Here is a 22,096-nt window from a genome sequence, read left to right on the forward strand (position 1 = left end):
AAGTAATAGAAAAGGTGTTGCGACATGTCTAGATAATTCTATATCTTCAACAAGTAATCTGCATTACGTTTACTGTCACTGAATTAAAAAAAATTAATAATAATAAATAAACTGAATTTTAAAATCTTTGTTTTAATATTAATTTTGACAAAAAACATACCCCCGGACACCTTCACATAGCTTGGGTAATATAGGAAATGTAGGTTTAGCTTATTATATATCTATGAGCTTTAAAACCCTGACACTCGAATAAACATTGTAAAACAGGGTTTACGTGAGCACGCTGTATGACGCTGTATTACACTTCCTAGTTCGACAGTAGCGTTTAAGTGCCCACACCCGGTACTAGGGTCCACACAACAAACCACGAAGAGCGGGGAAATTGGCGGAACCACGGTGAGCTCACATAATTACAGTTTACATATGGCCTCAGACCACAATTAATTTCGCTATATGTTTCTATATAGCCTTAGTGGCTATAACATTTTTATTAATATCAGCAGGCCCGTGAAGTTTTGTATGTACCTTTGCCTGCATGGGGGACACATACCCTGAAAAGGACAACCCCTGTTGTCCAGCTCTTTCTCCCAGCATATTGGTTTAAACAGACACACCCTCTAAACCAGGCCGGAGTACACCCATTTTACACAAAAAGCACTACTTTTGCATGGGCCGGAATTACCACAAACAAGTCTTCAATGTCAACCAGTTACACATGTTTACAAACTACATGCTATCCCCTGTCACTTCATTCAAACAGTTGCCACTTCATAGCTGTCTGCCATGAAATAATCACAGTCAAACAGCAGACTACTTGCGCGGTCAAACTTCCGGATTTTCGACAACCAAATGGGAAGATAACTGTAATCTGAGGCCTATCAGTCCATTTTTTCCCCTAAAAACTGGCCCACACTAATGCATTCCAATGATATACATATTAAAGCAATGCTCGGTAAGTATCGGTATGTCACCTTTAAACTGAGAGTATACAGAGGCTGTGTTAAAACACCTACCACAGTGCCTTGCCATGGCCAATTTTAGCAATGGAAACTTGAGGGACACCAACTTAAAAATGTAATAACTTTATCAAATTTTGGAATTTCTTCATACAATGAGCAGCTATTTTTTCTTCTACATATGTTCTATCTGCACAGTGTTGTCTTGGAAAGATTTTGAAATATTTAAAGGAAAAAAAATCAATCATTAGATTTTACTTCATTTTTCATTAAATATTAAACTTAAATTTAAATTTTTGAGAAACAAAAAAATCTAAAACTGTAAAATTTTGCATTTTAGATATGATAAGTGGAGGCTTAGTAAAGACATGGTGACTGAATTCATGATACATTATTAGAAATGTGTCAGAGGGATGGTGAAAGTCACAAAATTGGGGCCATTTGCAACAAATGTTTACACACTAATTTCAGGGAAAATTAGACATGATAGGCCTCATATTCAATTTTGACCTGCTGTATTTACTTAATCTACTTCATTTACTGTATTAGACATGTAGCCACTTTGTAAAAGGCAAAACAGTCCATATAAATGCATATTAATATGAATATGCCCTACAGATATTACTTAGGTATACACCATAATATCTTTTTTGTTGACGACAACTTTGAAAATGAAGATTTTGTCACAAAATGCTGATATAAATCCTACCAAGAGGTACTTGCACCATATTTTTCAGTTTCCAGTGATAACTGTTAACAAGTGCAGTCATGTGCCAGTGTCTGGGATACCTCAGTGTAGTATTTCTTGATTGGAAGGATGTTTGTAGTAATGACCCACTGAATATGCATTATGGATTATTCTGCCATATGTATTACAAGCCAAATGTTAACCTTTTTGGCACATTTTCTGCAATAAACTTGACAAGTATACCAGCATCTGATTACTGAACACAATAAATACATTCAGACAGCATAGAATATTAGCCTATTAGATTTTCTAAGGATAAAAGACCATTTTTGAAAAATGACTGAAGTGTGTAATTTACATAAATGTAGGTGAAATGTATTATTAGAGTACTTAATCTTGTTAAAAACTGTATACTATTTATTTAAAGTGTTTAATTACATTTAGTAGTGATATATTCATTATATTTAGATCTTCTGTCCAATTGCAATAATTGAGAAACTCATTAAAATTCAATATGTAAAAAAAATTAAAAATCTCAATATTGACTAACAAAATCCAACTTTTGCTCTTTTTTACCAAATTATTAGCTCAAAACTGTTAAAAACATATTGCAACAACCTGTAGTAACATCAGAGGTCATGTTATGCTATTTTGGAGGATACTGAAATTTAAAAGTTGAAAATTTTAATTTTAATTTTTAATAAATTCAAAAAAAAAAATGTTTTTTAATTTAATAAAATATTTAGAAAATAAATAAATTAGTTTTTTTCATATTCCTTGTGGTATGCACAATCAGTCTGTGTAATTTCACCTCTCTGGTTATAATACTTTCATCAGAATCAAGCATTTAACCGGTGTAATGTGTGAACTATATCAGGCCTCAGACCACAATTAATTTCGCTATATGTTTCTATATAGCCTTAGTGGCTATAACATTTTTATTAATATCAGCAGGCCCGTGAAGTTTTGTATGTACCTTTGCCAGCATGGGGGACACATACCCTGAAAAGGACAACCCCTGTTGTCCAGCTCTTTCTCCCAGCATATTGGTTTAAACAGACACACCCTCTAAACCAGGCCGGAGTACACCCATTTTACACAAAAAGCACTACTTTTGCATGGGCCGGAATTACCACAAACAAGTCTTCAATGTCAACAAGTTACACATGTTTACAAACTACATGCTATCCCCTGTCACTTCAGTCAAACAGTTGCCACTTCATAGCTGTCTGCCATGAAATAATCACAGTCAAACAGCAGACTACTTGCGCGGTCAAACTTCCGGATTTTCGACAACCAAATGGGAAGATAACTGTAATCTGAGACCATATATTTCAGCATTTTAAAATTCTATCAGAATTTTAAAACGCAGATTGTTAAGGGTAACTGTGTATTTTGCCTCATATGTCATTATAATCCATGCTTTGCATAGTATCGGGCAAATTTATTTATTTAACAACAAACGTTAATTCGTTCCATTTTATGGACTTAGTTGCCGATAAAAGGTCTTTAAGTAAGGCATTTTGAAACAAAGGAATTAATTCGTGATACCTACCCAATGTCTGGACATTGCTACATAATCGACATAAATAACAACTCGCAGAAATTACAAGTATTTCACAAACTTAAGTCTTTTTAAGCGCTTGTCTTTGATGGGTTGAATTATAATATGGCGTTGTCTGTCCGTCCGTCCGTAAACCATTTTGTTTCTGGGTCATATCTTTCTCATCAATTCATATATGATCATCAAACCTTGCATGCAAGTACAGCTTGGGATGGTTGTGAGTCGCGTACCATAATTAGGTCACCGCAACCTACTTTTCACGATTTACTATTCATTAAATAAAGGAAATCCTTTTCCGGGCTATATCTTCTTGATCAATTCCTATAGGATCACCAAACCTTGCATGTAAGTACAACTTGGAATGGCGGTGTGTTGCGTTCCATAAATCTGCGTCAACGATACTCTTGTTTTTAAGGTGAGGGTCGGGTAAAGTTAAAACATTTGCGAACTTCGTTGTTCATGCTTTGACTTGGTAATAAGGCAAGAAAACAGACACTCTGAATACCGTGTGATTGTTGTACTAAATTAGATCTGGTGGTGCATATTGCAGTGCCACTGGATACAGCAGTGATTGCACATGGCGGTGTTTAACGGGGCCGACATGTCTGTATATAACCATTTACGTGCAGGTAATACAGCGTGGTGCCATGTGGTATTCACATATAACTTGAGATTAATAACACGGCCACAGTCAGGGATATAGGATGTATTTTTGACAGAGTCGAGATTGATAACATATCGACATGATGGCTGCGTATCCCCAGGGAAAACTGTACAGCTTTACAAAGGTACAAAAACTGTCCTACTTGCTACTTCAGAACTAGCTCGAGATGTGATGGGTCGTGGTATCGATTTCCATCGATAGACTCGGCTTTTTTTCTCACCCATCTTCGTTTTGGAATGAGCAGAAGTGTCTCTCTCTCTCTCTCTCTCTCTCTCTCTCTCTCTCTCTCTCTCTCTCTCTCTCTCTCTCTCTCTCTCTCTCTCTCTCTCTCTCTCTCTCTCTCTCTCTCTCTCTCTCTCTCTCTCTCTCTCTGTGCTGTGCTGGTGTGTCGTTAAACAAATATTCTTATCACAACATTTTCTTTGTGGTACGTGTTGTGCTACTTAGTATTGAACTTTTTATCAAACACTGTAAACCAACTGAATTTTGCCAGTTTAGTATGGTTTCATATGCTGCTCATTGTCGATTCTTACTCATTCATACATTAAAAAATAAGGGAAAATCGCCGTGGTGTTATTTATCTGTTGTCTTCATCGTCTAGCGTAGTGTATTGCCTTTAAGCCTTCCGGTTCACAAAGCATGCAAGGATTTAGCTCAGTCGGTAGAGCACTCGCCTGCGGTGCATGGGTCGTAGTATCGAACCCGTTCGGCGGACCCACGTATGTTTTTCCCGACCCAACAAGTGTCTCACGACTGCTATATAAAATGGCCGTGGTATGTGCTGTCCTGTCTGTGTAATAAAGTGCATATAAAAGATCCCATGTTGCTAATAGATTCAGTCTTTGAAGACTAATGCTTGACATACAATAGTATCAATTAATCAACCTGTTGTAAACAAACTCTTAACTTTCATATACATTTGTCGACATCTGGTGTATGTATGGATGATGAACAGCTAACAAAATAGATACCGGGTACCACTCACCCATCTGACAAGACATGCATATAATGCACTGCCAGTTGATTTAGTTGTTCAACCTATTTTTATTTTTCTCTTTTTTAAATATATATACTCAATACACGAACGAGGACAAAACGCCAAGAGGCACACAGGTTATCTTTGATCCCAGGTGTTACTCATTCCTGTAACTCAATCAAGTATGTCAAATCTCCTTCTACTGAGAAGAAAAACAACATGAGATCGTTATCTGGTCATCAGTCTGCTCGTACACTCATCGAGTCGGCCCGCGCAGTAAAACAGTTTGACGTTGTTGGGTGGGCGGATGTAGTTCAGTGGTAGAGCGCTCGTCTGAGGTGTTATGGGTCGATCGAGTTTCATAAACTCAGGGTTTTTCCCGTTCCAACTAGTGCCTCACAACTTGTCTATAATAATTTCTTGCATATGAATGACATGTAAAAATAAATCGTGCAACTTTTCTCTCTCTTTCTCTCTCTCTCTCTCTCTCTCTCTCTCTCTCTCTCTCTCTCTCTCTCTCTCTCTCTCTCTCTCATGCATGTAATTAATAATTATTAGATTTGCTGAGGTGTCATAAAAACATATTACAGTTCCTTTTATTTCTGTTCGTAGTGTGTTTGCATACACGTGGGTACACTCCTTGACCGGGTACGTGTTGTCTGACCACAGACTACTTCACGCTCTTTGAGTCTACCTCTTCAGAGCGCTGTGTTTGCCTAGGGATTTTCTCAACATAACTTATTTACAAGCCATTTCCATTTAGGTAGCGACATACATACATAAGATTTTTGTTTTTAATATGTCTAAAAATCCGAGACCCTTTTGACCCATGCTACTTTCTCTCCTCCCCCTCACCCTCACTGGGTCTGCACGCTGACAATAAAATATGTATACTGATTAAACGCTACCAGCATAGTTTGTTGATAACATTTGTTTTAAAAAATTTCACAACAGGGGTGGGGGTGGAGTGGCCAGGTATTAATTCATCTTTCAGCTGGAGGATTAACACATATTATGATCACATCGGCTTTGACCACGCCACCCCATCTTTCCACACCTATACTTGGAATTCTAGAATGTACTATAACAAAAGTAAGATAAATATCCACGTTAATAGAAGAAAACCAATGTTTGCCAACATCTTTTCTTCGTCTTCGCTCCTTCGAACAGACGTATGTGCTTACATTAATATGAAATTTGTGACAAATATGTCTTCCACATATAACAGTGTCGATGTTTTCAGGTCAGAGGTCGAGGTGGCTCTGTGCTATTGTTTCAGACACACTGACCTTGTTACTATGGATATTACTTGGCAACATATGTCGTGTACGTTTGCTTGGGTAGTTTGTTTTGTTTGGAGTTGTGGTTGGGAGACTTTTTGGTGGAGGGGGTTGTTATTTTTGTTGGGGGTTTTAGGGGGTTGGGAGTTTTTGTTTGTTTATTTGTTTTGTTGTTGTTGTTTGGTTGTTGTTGGGTTGGGTTTGTTTGTTTGTTGTTATTTTTGTTTAGTTTCTTTAATTTAATTTTTTTTTTTTTTTTTGTGGGTTTTTTGGGGGGTTTTTTTATTGTTTTGTTTTGGGGATTTGGTTTTTGGGGTGTTTTTTTGCTGTGTGGGGGGGGGGGGGGGGGGGGGGTCTGTCAATATTAATATATCCAGTAAATTAAACCAGACGTGGTTTTCTGAGAATTCTTTGCAAAGCTTGGTTTTTGTAAGAAGGCCACACCTAGTTTAAAATAACTGAGGGTTTTGGGGAGCAGTGAAAACCAAAGACACAGAAACATAGAGTCCTCCAATGTGATAGAAAGGACACGTACACTTTTAATATGTTTCGGTGGGGGTGAAAGATCCCTTCCGCCTTGTGCGCCCCCTGTGATCGGCGAGAAGGTAGTACTAGACCAAATAACTTCCGGCTGGGTCAAAGTTGGAGGTGCACCGAACTTTTGATAGAGAAGTGAACACCACAAGTCCTGTGATTGGTTATAAATGTGAGTGTGTTGGTTGTAAAAAATAATAGTTTTATCTGGGTTAAAAAAAAATGCAATTTTATTTCATCTAGTACCAATGTGTCAAGTAGCCTTGTGCTTGAAACATGTATGGGGTACCTGTAAAAAAAAGTACTCGAATTTTGTGCGGAACTAGGGTAGTCATAGACGCTACCCGTTATCTCAGAAACGAGCAGCTTGACCCCCATTTTTTTCTGATTCACTTTAAGTGTGAGGGGTGGTAGTATTTATATCCGTGGCGTTTATGTCGGTTGATACGTTGCAGGTAGGAGTTTTAGCCACATATGTTACTATTGTCGTCTATGGGATTTGATTTGGTAGTATACACCCAGAACTGGATTTGAACGTGATAATTATAGCTGCATTCAGCTTCCTCGCCATTCATTAAAGTACGTACGTCCTTGAGTTCAGGTGCATAAAGTTTAGTAATAGCGCTGGATTGCAGTGGGCGTGATTACACACTGTCAAACTTTGTGCAAGGTGTGTTGAGTGGTCGCCACCTACAGTATTAGTTGTGCAGTCTAAAATATCACACCTGTGCTCTGCGTTCAGTTTGACGTGAGCGTCCCGTGGCGCCACGAAACGTTCGTTAAACTGGTGTTTCTGCTTAACCAATGTGACGGAGGTGGAACCAGTGAAATCGTTAGCGAATGTACTGTCTGCATGGGCTACCTGTCCACTTCAGAGAAGAATGGGTAATATTTGAAAGGAAACCCGCTGCTGTGATAAAAGCTAATTCGCCCCTTATATGTGAAAATGCATATGTAAAAGATCTCATGCGTAACCTGTGTGTGGGAGGAGGTGGGGGGGGGGGGCGTCTCTTACTATCTAGACGACAAGTGTTGAACTAACAATGTGTTAGACACCAAATAGCTGTGCTTTAAAATGTGCTGGTGTTATTTAACAAACATTCCCCTTTCCTTTATCTCACTGTCTAGACCAAGTGTCGAAATACCCATGTTAGACACCAAATAGCTGTGCTTTAAAATGTGCCGAGGTGCCATTAAACAAATATTCTTTTCCTTTCCTTTGATAGCATATATAACAGCGTTTGATATACCAATCGTGGAGCACTGGCAGTGTCTGCAATGCGTGGTGTTCTTGGGCGTTCACCCACACTAACCTACCTGACTGGTGTTTTAACAGGTAGACTATGGTGACTAGTCACATAATACATACCACCATCTATGTAAAGCTCCCCTTTGATCTACCGTAACACAACTAAACGGAGTATTTGTAAATCAACATGTGTACCAGAAATTGCTCGCTTGTCTTTCCCACAATGAATATAGCCATTGAGTCTCCATCCATTCATTAGATTCCGAGGTAATTGGCCTCAGATTACAGTTATCTTCCCATTTGGTTGTCGAAAATCCGGAAGTTTGACCGCGCAAGTAGTCTGCTGTTTGACTGTGATTATTTCATGGCAGACAGCTATGAAGTGGCAACTGTTTGACTGAAGTGACAGGGGATAGCATGTAGTTTGTAAACATGTGTAACTTGTTGACATTGAAGACTTGTTTGTGGTAATTCCGGCCCATGCAAAAGTAGTGCTTTTTGTGTAAAATGGGTGTACTCCGGCCTGGTTTAGAGGGTGTGTCTGTTTAAACCAATATGCTGGGAGAAAGAGCTGGACAACAGGGGTTGTCCTTTTCAGGGTATGTGTCCCCCATGCTGGCAAAGGTACATACAAAACTTCACGGGCCTGCTGATATTAATAAAAATGTTATAGCCACTAAGGCTATATAGAAACATATAGCGAAATTAATTGTGGTCTGAGGCCAATTAGTAGCGGCCGGACCGCATAATGACAGCGGCGGTTTATGGCACATGGGAAATTGTATTAGTTGATTCATGTGACGGAAAGCCCAGATATAAGTGTTACAATCTACATTGTAATGAGGTTGTTGCGGCTATCTGACTCGAAGGTTGCTTGGTGATAAAGGAAACAATGTTTGCACGAAATGTTGCCGGCTACATCGATTAGGAGACTTTACTTTGATGTTTATTTGTTTTCTATGTATATATAGTAGGGGCTGATCGGGGGGGGGGGGGTGTTCTTTGGAGACCATCCCTTCACACACACACACACACACACACACACACACACACACACACACCACACACACACATAACAAACAATTACACAGAGCATCCCTTCACACGCGCGCGTGCGCACACACACACACCAACACACACAAAACAAACACTTACACAGAGCATCCCTTCACACACACACACACACACACACACACACACACACACACACACACGAGATTGCAATTTGCTGCAAATAATATTATTATTGTAGCGTACCGATGTTGATATTGCCCGAATATGTGTTACATCCCAGTTGAAATACGAATAATAACTACCCCCTCACACACCCAATCCAATTACTGGAATGTTAGATTAGTTTATCGAAACTTGATAGCCCGGCTTATGACAATCTGATTAAAATTAGCTCTACTGGTCTCACCAGTAGATCTAACAGCATTGCGTGGACTCCCATGTCCAGGTGACATTTCATCAATAAATAACAATTTAAATATCGACCAATTACACTTCGCCTTTTATAGCGTTATTCGGGAGCATACAGATTCTAGAAATATCGGGCGAGACTATTTATGCTATAGGCGAACTTGTTGGTCTATTTCAACATTGAAAAAACAGGGGTAAAAGTGCGGTAATAAACTCTAGATTGTATACTAGTATAAACAGATTTTATGGCTATACCATCACGGTTTGGGTTTTTTCGTCTTGAAACCAATTTTTTATATAAAATTTTATATTGAAATTAGTTTCCGGCATACTTCGTAATTCACCCGAATCATTTCGTATACCCTCGGCATAATCCCGAATGTTTTCAAATTTTTTTCAAATCACTGGCATGATTTTGCAAGTAAGGTTTTGATTGGTCGAATGAAAGGTCAACTGGACATGAGCTCCAACGGGCTGCTGTTAGATCCACATGTAATAGTGGAGCTAATTTTAATTAGATTGGCTTATGACTCTAGTTATACTTGCTCAAAAATCCTGGATGCACGCTATTTTATACAGCACATAATAAATTTAGTGCCTGTATAATGTTTGTCACCCCACAGTTCCTGGTTCAACATTATACTGGGGGTGGTATGGAGTATTCATTTTTTGTGCAATCACTATTAATATCAAATAGGAAAGACAATTTTAATAAAGGTGCCTTATCGCAGTGGCAAGTGCCATATTTGCTAACCCACGTGTAATATTAACTCGACAATATCTAAAATGTAATATGATACCCAGGCCGTGGAAACGATATCTGGAGTAGGGGAACAAAATCTTTATTGGAGGGGGACACAGTCTCTACTGGGGGCACAAGTCAGATTTGTATCTTTATTTACATAGAGTAGGATAAAAAATAAATACATTTTTGTCCTCGATCCCCCACCTACCCCGTTCCTATAGGCCTGATGAGACTTGACGTAAAACAGTCTTTAACAAGAATCCTCGGTAAAATAAATATCAAAATCTAAGTCGCATATTTATTACAACAGCAAAAACAGGCGTGTTCAGGAGGGCGAGCGCTTGCGAACTATTTGAGGCGCAAAAACCAGTCTAGCGAGCGACCGCGATCGCTCTCCCCTGTGAACATATCTCGGGTCTTTCCTGTTCAAACAAAAAATTATGTGTGGAAAATATTGTGAATGTGACGTTATGTCTTTAACTAGTCACCATTCTACTAGTAGGTGGAATTTGTCACGGGTTTGTTGTTCAACGAATAACTTTACAATTTTCAAAAACAAAATGAATAAATAAATTTGGCCATTATCAAAACTTCAGACAACCCATTATATGTAGTCGTTTAGGTGCCTGGACATGTTTCCAGTCGTTGGTGGGTGGGGTCTTCAGTGTGTCACTTGAAACGTGAAGAAACACCACCTCGCTCGGGGTCACATTGAACATATCGATTTGAAGTGATCTGGAAGTCAGGTCTCGTGACCCGATCACGCCGAGTAAGTGTCGAAATAGACACGTTGTGAACGACCACGCCCATAGTTAACCTGTACAAACATTACCGAGGCGCAACTTGGACGACCAGACTGTACGTGTTACGGGGTGGTGATATTAAAACAAATACACACACGCACATACACGCACATACACGCGCATACACAATAACACATACACAGAGAGAGAGAGAGAGAGAGAGAGAGAGAGAGAGAGAGAGAGAGAGAGAGAGAGAGAGAGAGAGAGAGAGAGAGAGAGGGAGGGAGGGAGCTTTATACATGTATGTACGCGATACACATAATGTAGGTTAATCTTGCTGCAGGGCTATTCAAGTATTTGAACATATGTTACCATATATAGTACAATGTAGTTGAATTCTGTAAAGCAAAACGATCAGTTTGCGTAATGCCATCTTCATAAATCAAGGCTAATATTCGTTCCTCGTATTCAGCCTTGATACATGTCGTCAAGAAATCGTGCCACAAAATGCTTAAATTTCATTGGATGCGATGAGATCTGATTGCAACGAATCGCAACGCTCCTTATAGATTCCCTTGTTATTGTAAACAAAGATGGCAGCGTCAACGTCCGTGGAAACGTGTCGTGTTTGTCACGATATGTTAAAAAAAAGGTTTCGGCGGTTAATTTTTGATATTGCTTTCAAGATTGTCACATGTTACCGATGCTGTGATTGGTCAGCGATGTCATCGTGTAAGGGACATAATCGGTGTTACAAATTTTCTTCCAATAGAGGGCGCTAGTAGTGGATATCAGTAATCTTGACTACATGTATCAAGGCTGAATACGAGGATCGAATATTAGTCTTGATTTATGAAGATGGCGTAATACATGTTTGGACTCCTGTAAACCGTTATTTATTGGTAATAGCATTTAAAGCTTTTTGGTGCATATCAGAACAGTTATAAAATGATAATTGTTTGCAGATGTATACAACTGTCAGAGACCTGCATTAAACTTTGGTATTACTTTTATAGCCAAGCCATTTGACATTACAACACAAAGAGGACTGGTCTTTGAAGCGATATGCACATTCAATAAGCACATAAGTTACTGCACCCAAATCATGTAAAGGGATATTGTGTTAAATGGCCACATGGGGCGTGAAATGGCAGTGTATGAACAGTTGGCGTGAAAACTTGAGAAGGTCTGTTTAGTCGTGGATAATGGCTAGAATCAGAACTCCGTTCATATTAACAGACACAGCCAAACCACGCCCAGTGTCATATTTACAGATTTAATGCGCTAAAACTACGTTTACTTCATATTAACAGAACCAACAGGCCAAAACCACGCCCACTCTGTCTCATATTTATAGAGTTAATACGCTAAAACCACGTTTACTCTATATTAACAGAACCAACACCCCAAAAAATTACGCACTTTAACAGAACCAACAGATTAATATCAATGTACATATTGCACATACCAGCACGTCAAAAGCACATTAAATCTCGTATTAATACAACCAAAATGAACATATATGCAAATCAACTCTGACTCATTGTGACAGTACCAGCAGGCCTAAATCATGCAGTGTCTCATATTAAAACAACAGCACGCCATAACCAGAACTTCGTACCATATTCACAGAACCTGCACGCCAAAATCAACAAGCTAAAACCACAGTCGGGCTCATATTAACGGAAGGGACACGCTAAACCGGGCACATATTAATAAAACCAACACGTCAAAATCAACATGCTAACACCACAATCGGCCTCACATTAACGGAAGGGACACGTTAAACCAGGCACTCTTTGTCATATTAATAAAACCAACACGCCAAAATCAGCACTTCGCGTCCTGTTAACAAAACCAGCATATAAAAACCAAACTCGTATCTCATGTTAAAAGAATCAGCACTCTAAAATCACGTATCTCATATTAACATAATCAGCACACTAAAATCACGTATCTCATATTAACATAACCAGCGCACTAAAATCACGCATCTCATATTAACATAATCAGCACACTAAAATCACGTATCTCATATTAACATAATCAGGACATTATAATCAGCACATTAGAAACAGCTGTCTAACTCATATTAACAGAATCAGCACATTAGAAACAGCTAACTCATATTAACAGAATCAGCACATTAGAATCAGCACATTAATAACAGCTGTCTAACTCATATTAACATAATCAGGACATTAGAATCAGCACATTAGAAACAGCTGTCTAACTCATATTAACAGAATCAGCACATTAGAAACAGCTAACTCATATTAACAGAAACAGCACATTAGAAACAGCTGTCTAACGCATATTAACAGAATCAGCACATTAGAATCAGCTAACTCATATTAAGAGAATTAGCACATTAGAATCAGCACATTAATAACAGCTGTCTAACTCTTATTAACAGAATTCATATTAACAAAACCAGCAAGCAAAACCAATGTTTTAAAACTGAGCATTCTATTCATATTGCAGAATTAGCACGCCAAAGCGAGCACTCCACATTATAACAAAACCAGCACGCCAACAACAACACTCCATCTCATACTGTCTGAATCAGCTGCTCTGGAAATTCATGTTAACAGAACAAGTACCCCCGAAAAGGCACGCGGAAACGAGTGTCTTATCTGATATTATCACTCTAGAGGATTATTCCAAGGGGTATCCGGGACTAATTCTAGTGCCAAGGATCCTCTCATTTAGACACGTATTTATTAGTTTGTTCGTAATTCGCAGCCAGCTGTTAATGACAGGGTCCTCAAACGCTGGACGGGACCAAGATCTCGCTCAATCCGGTAGGGTGTATCATGAACGCCTTGCGCCCCCCCCCCCCTCCCCACTTAGGATGTGTCATGAACGCCTTGCCTTATCCCCATCCCACCCGCGTAAGGTGTTTCATGAACGCCTTGCACCCCCCCCCCCCCCCCCCCCCACCTCAGTAAAGTGTTTCACAAATGACTTGGCCTCAAAGCTATGTCTCCTGATTGTTGTTCACTGATGACAACTATCACGTTCTAAAGTACTGCAACACCAATATATATATATATATATATATATATATATATATATAAAAACACCACAGAAAAGTCAATTGACATTGTATTTTAAAAGTTAATGTGTCACATACTGTATTAAAATACCTTAGGCTTTTTTTTATGAAAGCTTTCAAAACAATGAATGAATGAATGAATGAATGAATGTTTATTGATACCCCAGCACAAAATACAAATGGGTGTCAAAAAAGGCAAGTATATGAAAATATTATTTATATAATTATAAAAAACCATAGCGTACTTTCAAAACAATTATATATATATATATATATATATATATATGGTCATGCCTTTGCAAAGCAGATCTGGAATATTAAGATAGTAACAAATTTATATTCTCATTTTTATTTCCTTTTTTTTTCTCTTTGTTTTTCTTTTGTCAGATATAAATTGTCAACTTAGGACGACCCATTACACCTTCGCGCCATCACCATGTCAAACGTTTCATCGACGACCACGCCGATGATGAATACAACGCCGCCAGTCATGATCCGGCTGAGCGACGTCTACAACTACACGTGTTCGCAGAAGGGTCTGCTGCTACCGGCCATCAACGAGTACACGTGGTCGATCGGGGTTCGCGCCTTCCTCTACCTGTTCGGCCTGCTGTGGTGCTTCCTGGCCGTCGCCATCATCGCCGATATCTTCATGTGCGCCATCGAGCGCATCACCAGCAAGACGACGATCGTGCGCGTGCCCGACCCCACGGCTCCTGGAGGCATGAAGGAACTGGAGGTGAAGGTATGGAACGACACCGTGGCCAACCTGAGTCTCCTGGCGCTGGGCACGAGCGCCCCGGAGATTCTCCTCTCCGTCATCGAGATCGTGGGCAACAACTTCGTGGCGGGCGAGATTGGTCCCGGAACGATCGTCGGCTCGGCGGCCTTCAACCTGCTGGTGATCTCGGCCATCTGTATCGTGGCGATCCCCACCGGGGAGATCAGGCGGGTGAAGAGCTTCAAGGTGTTCGTCGTCACCGCCTTCACCTGCGTGTTCGCCTACGTCTGGCTGGCGCTCGTGCTGCTCGTCATATCTCCGGGAATCGTTGAGCTGTGGGAAGCCATTGTCACCTTCCTCATGTTCCCCTTGCTCATCGTTGTCGCCTACTTCGCCGACAGGGACTTCTGCTTGAAGAAGAAGAAACAGGCGCAGCCTGGATTCGTCGGCATTTCACTTAGTAAGAAGTATTTCCATTTGTTTTGGGTTTTTTAAATCTAATTTTGTTTTGGTTTCTTTGTTAATAGGAATTTGTTGGAGGGGTGTAGTCCCCCCCCCCCCCCTTCTTTTACAAAAACAACAACACAACAACAACAAGGATTCTGCACTTTATCATACAAACCTATAAGGGAGGGTTTAGAACTCATCATATGGATGAGTGGTGGGGACGGCTTTTCCAAAAAACCATCGCCCATCACCACCTCTGAAATAAAATAATTAACTTCATTTTCAGACCTATCATTATGAGTTATCTTTACGACATCAAATATAAGAAGGTGGGTTGTAGATCCACGTGGTAACTCGGCGGTAGAGTTTCCCTCCTAGGTGTGATATGTCGTAGGATCGGTCCCTCTTAGGGGATTCATTATTTCCTTTCTAGTCCGTGTAACACGACTCATTTATCAATGGCTGCGGTGTGTGCTTTCGTGTCTGTCGGAAAGTGCATTTGAAAGAATTCGTTACTAAATCCCGAAATGAGCACCCTTTGTAATGGTTGTGAGTTTCTTCTCCTTTACCATGGATCAAATAATTGAATTACAGTATGTAAAACATGTAAATTACTATGTGTAAACTATTTAAATGACCACGTGTAACATTTAAATTCCCATATGCTTTAAGCCAAAATCGCCACCGAATAAACAGTTTGCATGGAAGGACACATTGAATTTCGTTGAAATGGCAAGATAATCATAATTATACTTTTAAAGTGTATAATTATTAATATTTCACCACATATAACAAATAATATGCAAACGCATAAACACATTAGCTGGTAGTTTTTGTTTCAGTTTTTTGCCATGTCATTAAAATGATCACACTGTTGTCTTTTAATTTCGTCCTAGGAAAACATTTTTTATTGAAGACGTTTGAATGTTGCTTTTTTAAGATTTAAAAATACTATTTTCTGGTGACTAACTCTGTGTTACAGATCAACAGGGGCCGGCAGGTAACAATTTTATTCCTTTTTAGCCACAGCAGCACTTTATAGTTCTAGCTTCAAAATATTTTATCATTCATCAATTCCCAGAATGTTTGATTATTTATCAAATCTTAGAATACTTTATCATTCATCGAATCCCCTCAATTCCATGTCAATTCCATGTCAATTTCAATTCCATGTCACATATCTAATGTACAAGTGTGAAAATGATACATTTAAACAGTGTCTTTTTCAAATCGAAGTTGCCTTTCTTGATAGATACATATGTGGTCTTTTTCAAGAACCAATGTTATATTTTAATATTTACCGTATTCCTTGTATAATTACAAGTACTAAATCAGATTTTAAATGTTTTAAAGTACGACCATGGTCAGTTTAGTAAAATATAACTTCGCTATCTCGATGCCGAAGGGACAGAACCACCAAACTCGAGATATTAGTGGTTCGAGATAAACAGTTGTTGTTGACCATGGTCAGTTTAGCAACATAATAACAAATTGAAATGTGGATGTAACTGTGGAAGAACTGTCGGCGTAATTATAGAAGAAATACAGCTGTTTTATCTCCCAAACAAATCTTACCGTAATTATAGAAGAAATACAGCTGTTTTATCTTCGAAACAAATCTTACCGTAATTATAGAAGGAATACAGCTGTTTTATCTTCGAAACAAATCTTACCGTAATTATAGAAGAGATAGAGTATTTACAGTAGATGTCAACTGTTTTATCTTCCAAACAAAATACCGTAATTATAGAAGAAATATTGCAGTTTTATCTTCCAAACAAATCTTAGCGTAATTATAGAAGAAATACAGCTGTTTTTATCTCCCAAACAAATCTTACCGTAATTATAGAAGAAATACAGCTGTTTTATCTCCCAAACAAATCTTACCGTAATTATAGAAGAAATACAGCTGTTTTTATCTCCCAAACAAATCTTACCGTAATCATAGACGAAATACAGCTGTTTTTATCTCCCAAACAAATCTTACCGTAATCATAGACAAAATACAGCTGTTTTATCTTCCAAACAAATCTTACCGTAATTATAGAAGAAATACAGCTGTTTTATCTCCCAAACAAATCTTACCGTAATTATAGAAGAAATACAGCTGTTTTATCTTCCAAATAAAGCTTACCGTAATTATAGAAGGAATACAGCTGTTTTATCTTCGATACAAATCATACCGTAATTATAGAAGAGATAGAGTATTTACAGTAGATGTCAGCTGTTTTATCTCCCAAACAAATCTTACCGTAATTATAGAAGAAATACAGCTGTTTTTATCTCCCAAACAAATCTTACCGTAATCATAGACGAAATACAGCTGCTTTTATCTCCCAAACAAATCTTACCGTAATCATAGACGAAATACAGCTGGTTTATCTTCCAAACAAATCTTACCGTAATTATAGAAGAAATACAGCTGTTTTTATCTCCCAAACAAATCTTACCATAATCATAGACGAAATACAGCTGGTTTATCTTCCAAACAAATCTTACCGTAATTATAGAAGAAATACAGCTGTTTTATCTCCCAAACAAATCTTACCGTAATTATAAAGAAATACAGCTGTTTTATCTCCCAAACAAAATCTTACCATAATTACAGAAGAAATACTGCTGTTTTATCTTCCGAACAAATCTTACCGTAATTATAGAAGAGATAGAGTATTTACAGTAGACGTCAGCTGTTTTATCTTCCAAACAAATCTTACCGTAATTATAGAAGAAATACAGTATTTACAGTAGATGTCAACTGTTATATCTTTCAAACACATCTTACCTTTCACCAATGTTTTTCTATTTTGAATTTCTATTTAGTTTCTGCTTTTATTTATTATAATTGTTGTAACTTTAATTTTTATTTTAAAATTTCGGGTATCTCTGATCACAAATTTCTATTTTTAGTTTGTTTAAATATGATCTAATTTTATATAGTTTAAATATGATACTTTGAAATATGTAACTTTTCTCACTGGCGGCGGGGTAGAGATCAGTGGTACAGAGGGTCTTCTACGTACCATATGTCGTAGGATCGATCCTACTAGGTGCGCTCAATGAGTTTTACCCATTCCAACCAGTGGCCCATGACTGGTATACCAATGTCTGTGGTATGTGCTTTCCTGTCTTCTGGAAAGCGTATATAAAAGATTCCTTGTTGCCGTTAGGTAGGACTAACCCATGTGGTAATCACGTTTTTTACTGTCTGGTAAGAGTAACCCGTGTGGTGGCCCCTTGCTACTATTCGGTAAGAGGAGCCGCGGCAGGTTTCAGTCCTTGTACTCTCAACAAAGTGTCAACATAACAATATGGTAGGCACCAAACAGCTGTTGTTTAGCATGTGCTGAGGTGTCGTTCAAAGACAATTTCTCGCCTTTTTTCATTTATTGTGTTTTTTCTGAGCCAATGTATCGTTATATAATATTATGGCAACATAAACATTTCACATACACACATACATATATAGGTCCTATGTTCGGCTGAGGTAGTTTTCTCTCATTTCAGAGTATGACAAATATTTTGAAAAGTCACTAGCCACAGGGCTAGTGGGTTTGTGAAAACCACTAGCCCACCAAGATAAAGCACTAGCCCAAATTCCTGATCAATTATAACTGGATTTTTATACAATTTTTGTAACATTACACATTTACGAGTATAACAGTAAAATAAAACAAACACTTAAATCATGTTGTAACTTTCAGTTTTTTGTCGTGTCGTACGTTTTGTCTTTTGTCAAGTGTGATCCATCGTCATTGTCCCGTTTTTGTTTTTACCCTCCCCCCGGGGAAAAATAATTGAGCAAACTCTTGGTTGGTATCTAAAAACACTATCAAAATAATTAAATTTAAATGATGGTACAACAGTGTGACACACGGTAATAGATGGTTCTGTGTATTTGGTAGTTGGTTATATATTTAGGGCCTACTATTTATGTCGCCAGGAATGGTGATGCCAAATACAGGGCATTATTCCGTGTCAGACCGATATCAAAAGAATATAACGGCGACATCTAATCCGTTGTTAATTGATGAACAAAAAAGGTATTATCTTGTATCGGCAGCTGTGACGTATTATCCAAACCGATACACGTAATAGGCCAAGCCGAGTCATTGCATTTGCGGTTGCCATTAAAGTAAATTGTTTTCCTGATTGCCGATAACCACATGTTAGCGAAGTGTTAAATTAGAATAAAACAAACACTGAAATTCAAAGCATGGCTGGAGTTTACTTGATTGAGATTAACCTGTCGTCGCGATTGGTGATTTCCAAGTTCTTAGCCTAAAACATGTGCGAGATTAACGACCACGTGACGTGTCTAACACGCATGTCATTAGACTTTATTTCCTGTGCCAGAAACTTGAAAGGGAAAGGTAAACAATGCATGCTGTAACTGTGACGATGTAGAGATAGCATGTTACTGCAGTTTGCAGACCTAGGTCAAGTGGATTATTATTATATACTGATTGCGTTGTTGATATTATTCGATGACAAACGTCACAATCAAATTTATTAAACGAAATTTCAGCCGAGAGAAAAAGAAAGAAAGAAAAAAACCCCACGATCGAGCGATGACGAGAGGAGGGGGGAAACCACTAGCCCGCAGGGGCTAGTGGTTTTGCGTTTCTCACTAGCCCGAACTTAAAAACCACTAGCCACGGGCGTCGGGCTAGCGGATTTGTCGAACTCTGCTCATTTACAGAAACTAGAAAATCAGGTAAATACTTCATCATTCATTTACATAATGCTAATATATTGTGTGAATACAGCGGATTGCTATAATATGGTTCATTTCATGCTTTACTGATACATGAACTCGTTAGAAGGGTGAATTACATTCTAACAATATCGTGCAATTACTGGCTAATTTGGGTTACAGAACAAATCAATCCGGACAAGCGAACATACGTAAACCTAGAAGTGCAAAAATAAATTATCAATTACATGTAATCCGGGGTTTTTTTTTGGGTTTTTTTATTAGATTAGCGAAAACATAGATGACCAATCGATTTGCAGTATGTTTACAGCAAATCATCTTTCTGTCACAAACAAAGACTTTTCTGATACATTTCAAAAATTAAAAAATATATATAACGTAAATTCACACTTTTTAGAATATTCATCGCTTATAAACAGCATTAAGGCATTTATAAATAAAGCAGACAGCGTTAGAAATGGCCACTTTACATTGCTAACTAATCCTGTATTTCCGGTAAAATTTAAGGTATTAAAGACATGTATAAATTATTAAATAAACGAAATTATTACACCAACATCACAAATAAGATGTAGAAACCAAGGTTTGCTTTTGACTCAAAAGAATGGGGAAACTATTATAGAGTGCCTTTTATAAGTCTCAAAGATACAACTTTGATATGGTTTCAATACAGAATTATACACCAGATACTAACAACTAATACCTTTTTACATAAAATTAAATACATAGATACTAATGAATGTACGTTCTGTGGCAGTTCACCAGAAACATTAACACATTTATTTTACTATTGTAATAAAGTCAATGATCTATGGCATAAAATTAAATAAAACAATTAGTTTATTTGGACAAATAGGCGATATAAAAGATATATTTATAAACTGGCTTTTAATAAATGGAAAAAAAATGAAATAACTATAATAGCTGATCAAAACTTTTTACAAAATAAATACGAAATAGAAAAATATATTCTTTTTAAAAACTGTAAATATGAAGAGTATAATACAATCTGGGCACCATGGACACGACTCTTCAGTCAAGAAAGTAATTTGATGGAAGATAATAGAAACAATTATCAAGCGAGCGCTTGACGTGAATTTTGACATTATTACTTATCACTATAATTACCTACTATAACTTTTCTTTTTAACATTCTTTCTTTCTAAACATATATATTTATTTTATATCCCCATTACATCAACCAGCCTATTTAAATATATTTCTATTAACTAGCCATTTATAATACTACTATCTACATGTACATATGCATTAATATTAAATATATCACCATCTACATTATTTGTATAAGTATTACTATTACTATAATCAGCACACTACCACAATGTGTATGTACTCCTAGTATTTAGCTTGTATAATCTAATTCATATTCTGTGAGGCGATGAATCAGGGCACCCCAACCCTGGCATCGTCAAAATGAGCTGGGGACAATAAAAAAAAGACGACTTTTCTGATACACTAGAACTATAATAGTATATTATTATTATGTGTAGCGTTTCAGTATTCACTGACAATTACCGAATAGAAAACAGACGCTCGAACACACATGGATAGATAGATAGTGTGTGTGTGTGTGTGTGTGTGTGTGTGTGTGTGTGTGTGTGTGTGTGTGTGTGTGTGTGTGTACTGTGTGAGTGGGAGGGAGAGATACTGAGGGAGAGGAAGAGAAAGAGGGAATGAGACAGGTTGAGAGAGAGAGAGAGAGAGAGAAAGAGAGAGAGAGAGAGAGAGAGAGAGAGAGAGAGAGAGAGAGAGAGAGAGAGAGAGAGAGAGAGAGATTGATACAGACAGAAGACAGGAGGTGGTAGGGAGGGTGACTTGGACCGAGAGGAGAGGGGACAGCCAGACTGTCAGACATGAACACTATGTACACATTATATTACAGTAACTAGTTTATTAGCAGACGAACCTCTGTATTAAAAGGACCTGTAGTATTAACATCTCGTGCATGATGTTAGTTGAGTGATAGTGTATGATCGCACACTGTAGATGCATCTTGTATACCATCATGATCATGTTGTTAGGACCAAAGTTCAAACCAATGTAAAGAGTTTCGCCCATTAATGTTCTTAATACGAATTCAACGAAATGACCCTGCAGTCCGTTTGCGTCAAAAGGGAACAGATGAATTGTCAAATCACTCTATAATGAATAACATTAAAATTCCTATCAAAATCACATTTTAAACTTATACCAAGTTACTAGCAAAACATTGTTTTCTCAACAATATACATTGTTTTAAACGTTTCTTTACACAGTATTATCAAATTGCATAAGTTAAATTCTCCCTTTTTAATACAGGAATGAAGGTAACTAA

General features: G+C 37.9%; 1 protein-coding gene across 3 annotated transcripts in view; it reads left to right on the top strand.

The window, feature by feature from the left end:
* Positions 1 to 22,096, top strand: part of LOC121378419 (sodium/calcium exchanger 1-like) — a 72,241-nt gene that overhangs the window by 21,987 nt on the left and 28,158 nt on the right. For 2 of the 3 annotated variants that reach the window (XM_041506590.1, XM_041506589.1), the window contains exons 2-3: positions 14,267 to 15,060; positions 16,030 to 16,047. In XM_041506590.1, the coding sequence (XP_041362524.1) occupies positions 14,316 to 15,060; positions 16,030 to 16,047 (763 nt within the window). In that variant the 5' untranslated portion in view covers positions 14,267 to 14,315. The remainder of the gene's footprint in view (positions 1 to 14,266; positions 15,061 to 16,029; positions 16,048 to 22,096) is intronic. The other variant, XM_041506591.1, reaches the window with a different exon arrangement.

This window comes from Gigantopelta aegis, chromosome 8 (genome assembly GCF_016097555.1).
Source record: "Gigantopelta aegis isolate Gae_Host chromosome 8, Gae_host_genome, whole genome shotgun sequence".
Classification (NCBI taxonomy): domain Eukaryota; kingdom Metazoa; phylum Mollusca; class Gastropoda; order Neomphalida; family Peltospiridae; genus Gigantopelta; species Gigantopelta aegis.